The sequence below is a fragment of the Thalassophryne amazonica genome, chromosome 18 (assembly GCF_902500255.1).
Source record: "Thalassophryne amazonica chromosome 18, fThaAma1.1, whole genome shotgun sequence".
In the NCBI taxonomy this organism is placed as follows: Eukaryota; Metazoa; Chordata; class Actinopteri; order Batrachoidiformes; family Batrachoididae; genus Thalassophryne; species Thalassophryne amazonica.
Genome location: NC_047120.1, coordinates 43,284,567 through 43,297,801, shown reverse-complemented (window position 1 = coordinate 43,297,801; position 13,235 = coordinate 43,284,567). Strand labels below are relative to the sequence as shown.

At 41.1% G+C, this 13,235-nt stretch overlaps 1 protein-coding gene across 4 annotated transcripts in view; it reads right to left on the bottom strand.

Annotated features, from left to right (window-relative positions):
* The window catches only part of srcap (Snf2-related CREBBP activator protein), an 80,578-nt gene that overhangs the window by 29,803 nt on the left and 37,540 nt on the right, over positions 1-13,235 (bottom strand). For all 4 annotated transcript variants that reach the window (XM_034193290.1, XM_034193292.1, XM_034193291.1 and 1 more), the window contains 13 exons: positions 11,629-11,798; positions 7,521-7,608; positions 7,262-7,351; positions 6,850-7,023; positions 6,447-6,670; positions 6,160-6,337; positions 5,851-5,987; positions 5,239-5,408; positions 4,486-4,815; positions 3,969-4,155; positions 1,719-1,888; positions 562-713; positions 79-294 (listed from right to left, as the gene is read on the bottom strand). In XM_034193290.1, coding sequence (XP_034049181.1) covers positions 79-294; positions 562-713; positions 1,719-1,888; positions 3,969-4,155; positions 4,486-4,815; positions 5,239-5,408; positions 5,851-5,987; positions 6,160-6,337; positions 6,447-6,670; positions 6,850-7,023; positions 7,262-7,351; positions 7,521-7,608; positions 11,629-11,798 — 2,286 coding nt within the window. The remainder of the gene's footprint in view (positions 1-78; positions 295-561; positions 714-1,718; positions 1,889-3,968; positions 4,156-4,485; positions 4,816-5,238; positions 5,409-5,850; positions 5,988-6,159; positions 6,338-6,446; positions 6,671-6,849; positions 7,024-7,261; positions 7,352-7,520; positions 7,609-11,628; positions 11,799-13,235) is intronic.

Genomic DNA, 13,235 nt, shown 5'->3' with positions numbered 1-13,235 from the left:
TGAATGACTAAATGACTCTACTAAAACACCATTTACACTAGAGTTGCTGAACAAATCCATCAGAGAAGATATACTTACAAGGCAGCCTAGCTTGCATATCTGGACTGAGCAGAACCCTCTGGGGCATGACACTGCTTGGGTTTTGGTTTGAATGGGTTGGAATGCTGGGTGTGCACAGGGCAGAGGGAGGCCGTACAGCCAGCATGGGCTTGGGAGTGCTGGATCTCACTGCAGTTTGAGTAGCTGGGTGCACGGGTGGTCGAGGAGGGTGGGTAGGTGCCACTGAACAAACAACTTAAAGAAAAACATATCACAAAATTAAACAAAGATACAATCATATAGAAAGAACAGCAAGAGTCAACTGCAGCAACATTACAACTACAGCAAAGGCAGAAACCAAGAAAGAAAGCAGTATCTAAAGAAATGTACCATAAAAAGATTTTTACAATTATACCATAAAAAGATTTTTACAATTAGAAACAACTGATTCAGATGGAATTCCCTCTTGCCTTCCAAGGACAGTTTTTCTTTTTCCAGAGAAAATATAAGTGTTTGACTTACCTTGCTGAACTACAGGAGGGTTTGTTGAAGTTGAGGTGGTTTCAGTTCCCTGGGAGCTTTTGGGGGTCTGTGTTACAGGAGGTACAGGGCAGGTAGGTTTGTTCATCAGTAGGACAGGTCGATTATCACCTTTAGGCGGAGGTGTGAACATCCTAACAAACACAGATTAAATAGTTGTCCTTCCATTAAAAACATCTACATTTTAACAAAAATAGATTTAGCACACACACACACACACATATATATATATATATATATATATATATATATAATTTTTTGGGATGCCATTTACAATCTTTAAATGCAGCCTTTTTAGACCTCTGAAAACTTTGTCACCCTTTATGAAAAGGTTTTCCCAATATCATACAAACAGTTTTCCCAGTGTCAAAACAACAGTTATTTTACTATGTTACTTTGGTGGGGAAAAAATATTTTTTCCCCAACAGGATCCATTTCCCCTGCATGGCCTTGTAACAAAACAATTGTATATCAACACCATACAATATTAGTGTAAAATGAACAGCAAGCCTTTTAATTCAAAATTAAACATGACAAAAAACAGAACTGTTTAAATTATTGATACTTTGCAGTTTTTGCTGCTTTAATCATACACCTGACCAATTGCACTGCCCAATTTTAATCTGTTTTTACTTCTGTATTTTGTTTTTATTATTATTTGTTTGGGTTTTTTTTTACTGTTTTGTTTTTATTCCTGTACAGTATCATTGAGTGTCAAGAAAGGTGCCTATAAATAAAATGCATTATTATTATTACAAATAAATATCCAGAGTCTCTGCTCATAATGATTCACGGTGGAGTGGACAGCTCTTGAAGAAACACCTATGGTCAGTGTTACAGTGACCCAGACACTAACTCAAAACCAATCATAAATAAATAAATAAATAAATACCTCATTCCACTTCCCAAATTTCAGTTTTGTCAGCAAAAACATGACAACAATCTGCAGCTATTAAAAAAAAGAATCTACAACATAAAATGTGTTTATTTCTGTCTATCTACTAATCTATATAAACATTCATTAAGCTCACATTACAAATATGGGCACTACACGACTAGTGGTAATTAAATTTACAAATATATAGAATAACTTTTTTTTTCCTTCTTCCCCTCAAGGAATCAGTTACTATATGATGTACCTGTTGACTTTCATACGAACTGGTTTTGGTCTTGGAGGTGGTTCAGGGGACCTGACAATCTCCTGAATGAGTTGGCGACTGAGCTTGTGGCGCGGAAGAAAAACATCTGCCTCGTACCTGGACATCCGACCCTCCAAACCAAGCAGGTCAAACATAGATAGGTCGCAGCGCTAATGACACAAATCATACAAAATTTTTTAATTTTGCAACTCTTGTCTAGCATTGATCACCAAGATATCAATACAGTAAAACTCGCATATAATGGATTCACTTGGACCGGCAAATTTTGTCCATTATATCCATTACATGTAAAAAAAAAAAAAAAGGACAAAATCCATTATACGTATAAAACAGATTAGTTACAGCCAGGATGCGCGGAACAATCTACAGTAAATCCCCAGCACCAATTAGTCTTATGTATTTCCTTGATTAAAAGCCTGACCTTGAATCGGGACCTGCCTCATTTAATGACCGGGTCAAAACTTTGGAAAAAAAAAAAATAATAATAATAAAGGCTTTTCTTAAATAACCGTGCATTAAAAAGATTACATTTGGTTGTCACTCTTTTTTCTAAGTCAGCTGCAGAGTGGTACCTTAAAATCCTAGCCTGACTTATTTATGTTTCTGCATATCTGTAACTCTGTGGCCATCTAACGACGTCAATGTGCACGTTAAGCCCCGGTCACAACCCACCGTGCGTTTTTTTTCGCCGTACGTTTTCTGCGGAGGAGGGAGGGAGTACGTTCAATGCACGTCTCTAGGAGTGTAACGATAAAGAGAGTTGACAATAAAGCAGTGTGTGTGTGTGTGGGGTCGCTTTTCTTTTTTATGAGTGGGACCGGAGCGGCAGGTGGTTTTCGGCGTCAGCGATGCATGAGCATGTCCAGCCTGCAGCGGTCAGTTGTACGAGTGTTTACTTTCCTCGAAAAGTTACAGCTAGTTAACAGACTGAATCTTTCGAGTGTATGTTGCTGACGTTTGGAAATAAAGTCCAAGTTCAAGTGAGAAGCTGTGTTGTGCATGCAAGTCTGTTGGCCTCCATAGTATGTGGTGAGTGCCGTAATCCGTACTGCCTATGTACGGATTTGGTTAATTCAACAGTAATTGAATGACAATGTTCTGCCTTGAATCCGTACTGAGGCAGTACTCACAATGTGCGTCATCTGTACTGCTGGTGAATCCGCAGCCTGACCGCAGCGAAAGTTCTGCATGCACTAAAACCTCTACGACGTATCTGCGTGCTCCTAAATTCGAGGCAGTACTTACGAAGTACGGATCTCCAAATTTAGCCCACGTTTTTGCAAGTAGACTGCACGCACGTGCAAGTACGGCAGGTTGTGACCACGGCTTTACCCTTTTCAAAGTTCTCAGTCGCAGCTTTATGCAATTTACTGCAGGAACAGTGGTTTTTCTGGATTAATTTGTCCCTCAATGAGCTCCACTTCTTTATACAATCATCAACCTCCAAACCAAAGGTATGTACAATTTTCCTTCATGAATTGCGGGTCATCTGAACACCTTTTTCTGACTCCGTGTTGCAAAGTTGGTCATATTTGAGGCCTTTTCTGCCAAACGTATTTGATCCATGATTGAAATGTAATCAGCGGGCACACTGCAAAAACTTTTAAAATATGACAGGAGAGGAAGGAATGAAAATGTAAACGTGACAAATCACAGCCCTTTGCGGTCTCAGTCATTTAGCTGGTGCATGGGTTCGTAGCCACACACAGGGCTCTGATCTAAAGCAGTTTGGTTCATCACACCCAGTGATGTGTGTGAAACGTAACACCATATTACAGTGCAGGCAACAAGCAGCATTTTGTTAACAGTCACTGGCCAGCCTGCCTTGTTTAGGTCCCGCGTCTGAGCACAGTTTGGAAAAACTTTTAATCAAAATACGGTACCCACTTTCTTCGAATCTGCAAGTGTCGATGCTGAACTTCATTTCGTACCTCTGTTACTGGGCACATCCAGATTGCTGTGTCCGGTACATATGAGGTTTTGTTTTTTTGTTTTTTTTAAATGGGAATACATTAAGATGGGGCTGGATGTTTTGTTAAACAAAATCCGGTATACAGTGTTTATTACATGGAAAACCATGTAAAATCATTAGGACTTTTGCTTTTGTTTGTTGCGTGAGAATATCTAGTTCATACAGTGACGGTTTAGGCAAGTTTTACTGTACATACATTAGGCTTGAGCTGACCAACTGTTAACTAAAACAGTCTTTAGTGTTTCCACAATACTAACCTTGAACGGAGAGACCGCTAGAATGTCTTGCACCAGAGAGGCTGTATGGAAAACAACAGGCTGTGTGATGAAGGGTGACTGTATAGGTCGGGGGTCGAACAGGTTTGGGTGGTTGCACACTTTGCGAAGCTGCATTAGGATGTTAATCACAGACATGAAGTGACCACTTGCTAGCGTTTCCCGCGTCCTGGGAGTCAGAAATAAAACATGATGGAGAAAGCAATTTCGGAAAATTAACAGTGAAATGAACGCAAGAATTTATACAGCATTAAGTGAAATACTTGTGATTTTATTACATTATTTGGTGGACTAAATCACATTTCTGTTGCAATAAGACCAGTAACTAGTAAAAGGACAAATTACACTCAGTACCTATATAATCAGTTAATAGGTACTACTTGTTAAGCAATTTTTTTTTTAATGTAAAGATTTAAAATACCACCTTAATATTTGAGCCACAATCAAACTTGTGCTGTATACTCGATCAACATCAAACTGGTAATTTTTAGTTTCTTACGATGCCTGCGCCATGAAGTCATCATAAAGGAATCTCTGTCTCTTGGACAGACGACAACGCACAACATGCTCATATTTCTTGGGCATCTGCTTCTCTACATCAGCCTTGATCCTCCTGAGCAGGAACGGCCTCAGCACCTTGTGCAGCCTCTTGACCAGGCCCTCATTGTATTCCTGGCTGCCCTCAATCATTCCTGTCAACGGGTTGGAGAACCATTCCTTAAACTCGCGATGGGACTGGAAAACATGGGGCATCAGAAAGTGCATCAGAGACCACAGCTCCATTAGACTGTTTTGAAGAGGTGTTCCTGTCAGCAGCAGTCGCCTGTGGCTGTAATTGAAAGAAGTCATATTAGTGTTGACATAAATATGGCAAGATTTATACAATTAGAATGAATCTCTATTGACAAAAGATGTAGACTATCAAAAGTTTTAAAAAAAATTACTTTATAAGAGATGTTTTAGGTTCTACAAAAGAATCATTGAAACAAAGACTGATTTTCAGGGTTAAGAACAGATGAGCGTGAAAAGAATAGATTGTTACGCTAAGAGAAGTAGTACAGAAAAAGAAATACAGAAACACCTTACAACTCAGAGGGTTGAAGGACATAGGCAGGCTAGAGTCCGGGTACACCTTAGACAGGGCACCCATTAGTGTTTCCTAATTACATGTTTTGTTAAAGCTTACTGATCTGTCATAAGCATCTGTTGGCAATAAATAAACAAATAAAGACCCACACCCAGCGCTACAAACCTATTGAAATTTAGCAGGCTCTGCCAGCGTTGGGACTTAAAGTTCTTGATATTTTGTGCCTCATCTAAGATCAGGTACCGCCAAGACTTCCGCCGGAATGCCTGATGATCCTGCAGCACTAACTTATATGAAGTGATGCACACATGGAAAGCATTAGGCTTAGTCCAGCCCTGAAAAAAGAAGAAGAAGAAGAAGAAGAATAAAAGACACCATTATTCACTCATATACATACATATACAGTTATGCACACCTTTGGGCAAAAACACATGTTGACACACTGATAAGAAGCCATTTTCACAAAGCCAATTTTGGACCTTCTTCACGCAAGGTTACACAGTGCTACCATCATCTAAAATTACTCAAGTTCATCTTCCCCCAAAATGAATTCTATTGTCATTTTAGGAAATTAACCCTTTGAAAAATATACCAGACATTTTCAGTGATTGGAAAAGAAGTAAAAGTATTAAAGAAATACTTTGTATCATGGTTATCATTTAGAACAAAGCCCAAAGACACTACAATACTCCAAACACACCACAGAGGACAAACTCACACATATGCTTTAATCAGACTATAGTCAAGGATACTATTCCAAACAGAAATACTCATTACCTGTCTCTTCAACTTTCTCTCTTTTTGGCTGCCAAAGTAAGTGAGGATTTTGAACCCAGGACACCAGCGCTTTAGCTCCATCTCCCAGTTTAACATTACACTGGTGGGGACGATAATAAGGTGAGGGCCCCAGTTACCTAAATATAGAGGGTTAATTAAACTATCAGAAGGTGAACATAGAAAACAAATCACTTGAGTTCCTTTACAAGGACTTGTACCAAAAAGAGGAAGATCGCTATCAACTAGAGTTTTACCATAACACTGTCAGCACAACAGTAATATTATCAGGAAAATTATTAGAGTCGATACCTTTTTCGCAAGCAAGATGTGCCAAAAGAGCAATTGTCTGGATGGTCTTGCCCAAACCCATCTCATCAGCCAGAATGCCGTTGAGCTTCTTCTCATACATTGTGACCAACCAGTCCAGGCCTATGTGCTGGTATTCTCGGAGTGTACCATGAAGCAGGAAGGGAATCGGAGTCTTAACCTTTCATCGGAAAAGATGTGAGAATCGTAAGATTTCTAGACTAGTGTAGCTCTTTGTAATGTCCGTCATCGAAGACATGTCGGATAAAATTAAAACACTTGAGACTAACCTTAGTAGTCGCCAAAGTGTATCCTTTAGGCTGCAGGCTCTCCGCAGTAGCAGCAATATGGCTGATCTCCTTCTTTGGCCGAGAGCTTGAAGAAGACGAGCTGTGGTCTCCCTCTTTCAGTAAGCTCTCCATTCCTTCATCTCCACATTCATCATCCTCTGCTTGCTCACTCTCCTCTTCATCTTTCTCACTGTCTTCATCCTCTTCACTGTCTCCTGGTGAATCTGACAGTAAAGCATTCATAAAAAAAGTAGTTAAATCATTTCATTCTCATATAAAAACTTGAAAATCACAAAGAAGGAATCATGTTTTTGCAAAGCTTCCACATTTCTGACTTAGCAGTGCAGAAGCAGTCAAACACTTGGCATGTGATTACTTGGATCCCATCAGAGGTGGGTTATACCTGAGGAAGATGTGTTGCTTTCCACATCGCTCTCATCTTCTTCAGTCTCCTCCTCCTCATCCCCAGACACCTCAGAGTCAGAGCTCGCTTTAGAGCCAGATGCAGAAGGTGCTTCAAAGTCTGACGCATAGGCTCCTTTGTACTTCTCCAGCAGTTCCTGAATACTCATACTGCCTACCAGAGTAAAAATATGTCAGAGTTTAGCTCAACAGGATTTGTATTTTTACAAGTCTATTAGAAAACAATAATTCAATGCTTCAAAAGTAGCCAAGATACACTTGAAACCATTTAACAGTGAACAAAGGAAAACGGTGTTTGTATCTATGTACAAACTAACAGTATCACAGCTCAACTTGAAACGTTAGCTTGAGAAAATACAGTCAAAAGTTAACAGCAACCATCTACACCTTACCTTCTCTGGCCAAGTCATCCAGCTCCTCTGCATGGTCTACATTCCCCTCCACCTTTTCCTGAGCAGCTATGGTTTCCTCCTCATCCTCAGCTAAAAAAAGGACAAAAGCAAACACTACATCAGTAATGTACACTTCATATTTTCATGACCCAACATTTTAAAGCTGAACACCTTCTTCAAAGTAACTGCAGGGTTTAAAAAAAAGAATTACAACAGTTTCTAAATAGAGATTTGTATATGTTTTATTTGAGTGCAGTACCATCCTCTTCATTGGCAGCAAATTCCCGATCTTCCTCTTCCACTGAGGCAGAACTTTCATCAGAGCATTCTTCATCTGAGCCAGAGTCCTACACAGGAATGATTTCACAGTTAAGTTTAATGCAAAAGCACTTTACAGTTATATGCGTAATATTTAGGGCCCGAGTAGGCAACGTCCTACGAGGACCCTATTGTAATTGCGCTGTTTATTATTATTATTAGGGCCCGAGTAGGCAACGTCCTACGAGGACCCTATTGTAATTGCGCTGTTTATTATTATTAGTTATTATTATTATTATTATTATTGTCACTCTTGAAATCGAAATTTCGACCTTTTCCCATGCTCAAAAACTCACCAAACTTTCCAAAGTTGTCCGGCCGGATCCGAAATTCGATATTTTGGGGGCGTCGCACATGGTCGCAGAAAAATCACGAAATAGCGCCCCCTAGAAATTTTCAAAAACCCCTCCGCGTTGGGCTTTTTTCGTCGTAGCCTCACGAAATTCGGTACACATATTTACCATGCCAGGACGCACGAAAAAGTCCCTTACTGTCATGGTGAAATATCGACAGGAAGTCGGCCATTCTGATTTTAAGTTTCGATTTTGAGCAAATTTTTGCCATTTTTGGCCATTTCCACTACTTACATTTGAACGAACTCGTCCCAGGGATTTCATCCGATCGTCTTCAAATTTGGTCAAAATCATCACAACACAATGGTGATCAAAAGTTATCAAAAGATTCTAATTAAGTCAAAAGGCGTGGCTGCTAGGGGTCGTTAAACTTTGGCGAGCTTTTCGGAGCACGCCATTTCACTTCGAACGGGTGTCACGCCCACATACTTCATTGTAGATCCTTCAAACTTGCTGGACATGATGAGGGCTCTGCCCTGAACGCCTACATATCTTAAGTTCCCACCTGCGCCATAGCGCCCCCCGGTGGTGGTGGGAAATGTCCTATTTTTACTTTAAGAGGTCCTGATGTCACATACTTAACCCAATCAACTTCATTCCACTTCTAAAACATGCAGAACAAATTGGTGAATGTAGGCAATGAACGCCGTGAAGTTACGAATAACAACGTCCGTGTGGCGGTGTGCCGAATATTGCCCATTCGCCATGAAATTACGTTCTTCCTTTTGACGGCTTTAATTTTGTCACATCATGAAAATTGATACACAGGTCGAGCACGACAACCTCTTACAATTCATAGGGGCGTCGCCCATGGGCGGGGCAAAATGCCTCAATAGCGCCCCCTTGAAACTTTCAAAAACCCCTCCCCATAGAGGTTTTTTTGGAGTAGGGAGATGAAAATTGGTACACGTGTGACTTGCATAGACGTACAAAAAAGTCTCTTGCACCATGGGTCTACTCCAAACAGGAAGTCGGCCATTTTGAATTTTCTTCTCATTTTGGCGTGATTTCCACATGTTGTATTTGAACGAACTCCTCCTAGGGATTTTGTCCAGTGCACTTCAAATTTCTTCCACATCACCCACAGACGATACTGACCAAAAGTTATCGAAAGCTTTTCTTTATGTCGAAGGGTGTGGCCGCTATGGCGCCGCCATTTTGACCCTTCGCCATGGAACATTATACTTAAACAGGTACTGATGTCACATTCTTAACACCATCAACTTCCTTCCACTTCTAAAACATGCAGAACAAGTTGGTGAACATAGGCGATGATCGCCGTGAACTTACGAGTAACGGCTTCTGTGTGGTGGCGTACCGAATATCGCCCCTTCGCCATGAAATTACGTTCTTCCTTTTGACGGCTTTAATTTTGTCATATCATCATGAAAATTGATACACAGGTCAAGCATGACAACCTCCTACAATTCATAGGGGCCTCGCCCATGGGCGGGGCAAAGTGCCTCAATAGCGCCCCCTTGAGAATTTCAAAAACCCCTTCCCATAGGGGTTTTTTTTTGGAGTAGGGAGATGAAAACTGGTACACGTGTGACTTGCATAGTCGTACAAAAAAGTCTCTTGCACCATGAGTCTACTCCAAACAGGAAGTCGGCCATTTTGAATTTTCTTCTCATTTTGAAATGATTTCCACATGTTGTATTTGAACGAACTCCTCCTAGGGATTTTGTCCAATTTCTTTGACAGCATCCAAAGATGATACTGACCAAAAGTTATCGAAAGCTTTTCTCTATTTTGAAGGGTGTGGCCGCTATGGTGCCGCCATTTTGACCCTTCGCCATGGAACATCAAGTCATGATAACGCCTTCATGCTTTGCCTGATTGACTTGAAACTTCACATGTATGATGATGGTTGGCCCCTCAACACACCTGGCCCCTCTGTTTGTACACTGAGAGCCCCCTAGTGGATGAACCATCAACATGTCATAACTCCTTCATGCATTGTGTGATTTGCTTGAAATTTAAACTGTGGGATGAGTGGTTGCCCCTGTACGCACATGCCCACATCTGGTCACAATAGAACACACTGCCCTGGGTAGGTGGTCACGCGTAACGACAGCCCGTATATGACTGCTTGCAGTCCTAGTTCATTTTATAATTTGTTGTTAAATAATAACTATATAACACACCGTTGTCACATTGTTTGGCGCATGCGCACTGAGTACTCTGCAAGTCGCTCATATGAACACCGTAGGGAGCACAGCCTTTTAATGCGGGCGTGCATCCTCCGCGTAACTACATGAACATGACTGAATCTATGAATACCACTGTAATAAATGCCTGTAATTTGCCCAAAAAAGGTGGACAAAGTCCCTTAAACATATTCCTGTACACATTGTGCGCACATTTTTGTCATTGCTTTATTAGTGAACAATCATTCAGTATTACAACAACAGAAACAGCTGCTGTGAAACTACATTTAATTCAAATATGCTTCGCACAAATGATAACTGTATTTGGGATGAAAGCTGGAAAAACAGCGGAGTTTCCCATCAGGAAGCGCTGTCAGGGAGATGGTAGAGTGCTATAAAAATGCAACTTTCCATTCATTCATCTAAAACATTAAAGTGTACTGCTCTAGTCGTCCTGAAAAGAAAACACCAACTCAATAATTTTGAAGCGTTTAGAAACAGTAAAGCGTGCACTGTAAGGCACAGAACGTTTGACCGAGGGCACAACTCTTTACTTTCTGTTTTCAGGCAGGTTGTCAGGTCTGCAGCTTATAAACCAGCCTGTTAGGAGGCAAAACTGGATTGAGCCGTTTCATCCTGTCTTAGCACTTTTTTTGGATCGTGGGCGATCATAGTAGACGAACAGGACCCTGCGGAATAAACTGCGAGATCCGCTCCTCATACTTTTTTTTTGAATGAATGAATAGGCACTTAACGCTCCCCATGCCAACAGCGGTGGTGCGAGTTCACGTTTAGTCACGTGAGATTTACGCACCACTGAGTATGTGCACTGAAAATGTAAATGGTCTATGAGCCAACTGTTTCAATTTTTTTTTTTTCAACTACATTAATAATCTTAGCCTTCATTAAGTCCCTTCGGCATTGCCCTTGTTCTCACTCGGGGTCACCACAGTAGATCAGAGATGGATCTGCATGTTTATTTGTCACATTTTACGCTGGATGCCCTTCCTGACAAAAATCCAACCACGACTATTCAACATTTACAAAACTGATCTGTTTGTAAAATCCACATCCAGCTGTGATCAGTGATGAAAGTAAATGATGTGAAGATGAAACTGTCCCCTTTTAGAGAAAGATTTAAATAAGACCTCAAGATATTACTGTACTGAAGTGAGGCAAGTGTCAGAGTTTGTCATTTTGTTTGTTTTTTAAACACTCACCTGACCCGTTATGAGAACCAAGCCACACCTCCTGACCCTCACAAATTAGCTGTTATTTATGACTCAAACCCTAACCGCATGGGTAGGGGTGTGGGGGGTGTATGGCGTCAATGGTCTGACACACCGTCTCTCATATCTAGCTTGTTGTATGCAGTTTAGAGTGTGTAATATATCTGTAAATATTAACTACTTCATGGGAACTGCTTTGTCACTTTCTGACCCCTGCCCACAATATTTTCCTCACCCAAGCATACTCATACCCATGTTATGGGTTGACCTGCGCATCACTACTGACCATACCCATCCAGTCAGGTTTGTGGAGCTACCTGAGGCAGTTTTAAAGTGCTGAGCAGTTGGTCCAGTGGCAGCATTCCCTCCTTCTTCAGCATTTCAATCTCCCTCTGGTGACTCTCAGCATCATTGCCCTCCTGCTGTTCCTCCACCTCAATGGTCTCCTCATCGTCATCCTCCTCACACACTGGCACAAAGTCTCTGTCTACATAAACAAAATAGATGTTTTTTAACTTCTAATAAAGGACTATTTCATGCTTTCATAACTAGTGTGATGCTCTACATAAGTGCTCAACAAAATGTCAATGGTCATCCACGGGTAGAGCTTGATCATGTCATCCTTTGACCAATAAAAGATTTACCATTTTTACATGAATTTACTCACTGTGATAAACAGAATTACTGTAAGTACCAGCTGGTATTCAGGGGAACATAAGGTCATGCTGCATGACTGGACCCATTACATTTCAAACAAGTATTCACCCGACCTTGTACTGGTAGCAGAAAACACGATAAGTCACCAAAAGAAGTATAAAAAAAAGGGGGGGAGGCAACTTTCACACTTACTATTAAACTGCCATTTGGAGCATCACAAATACACAAGTAGGAATTCACACATCTACCAACCCAAAAATGGACGCTGCACAAGGCAACTAAGCCAGTTAGAGTCGGTGCTGAAGGAGCTCACAAAATGATACGCTACTCTAAAATACTAGTTGCTTGCATGTAATATACATCAGTGGTAAGAAATCTTTTGTGATGAAATACCTAAATTAAAGTAGACCTGCATTGAAATAAATGTGGTCAGATTTCAGAAAGAAATAGCTGATATGTATTTATAAGACCCTTGTGAATGCAGTAAAGTAAATCTGTAAGCCCAAATTTGTAATTCAGCGGAGAAATCTTTGTTTAAAAATGACAAATTTGCAGATAAAATGTAGCCCTCTGTGAAAACAGTTTGTACAGCCGTATCATTTCCATGACGTCAGGGACAAGACGACGCACTCCCGCCTTCGGTCCGATCCCGCATTGAAATTGATTTTATCTGTTAGTAATGTTACTTATACACGTCCTGGTTTCAACATCCAAAAATAAGCTGCAATGAATGTGAGATACAGATCTGTGTGCTCAGATCAGCAATGACATCGACAGCGGGCGCCATTCTTCCTTTCCCGCTCTCTGCCTCCGCTGCGCTTATTAAGTCTGCGGGCTCGTTAACGAGCTCGTTAACCGCCAACGCGGGCCACTCACACCGCCCGTGTCTGCTTTGCAGCCGGTGTTGTGTCAGATTCAGCGCACAACACCGGCATCACCTCTCTGTCTACTGAATGGAGCTGCAGCACACTTGGCACAAGTCCTGAGATTACGTTCGCTGTTTTAATGCGAAGCGGCCGGTACACCTGTTGCTGCAAGGATAGACTTCTTGCGGCAAAATCCACAACACCGCACGTCTCGGCAATCGGAGCCCCAGAGCTCCATGGATGCTGAGAGAGGTTTATATATTTTTAATGACTGGGATTCTTTGCGGGTCTCGCCTCCATATCCCGCGATGATACCGGAGGCGAAAGACAGATTTTCATTGCGACACCACTCAATCAAACGGGCGTATGAAAAAGTCCCCCAAAATAATTTTCAAGCACAA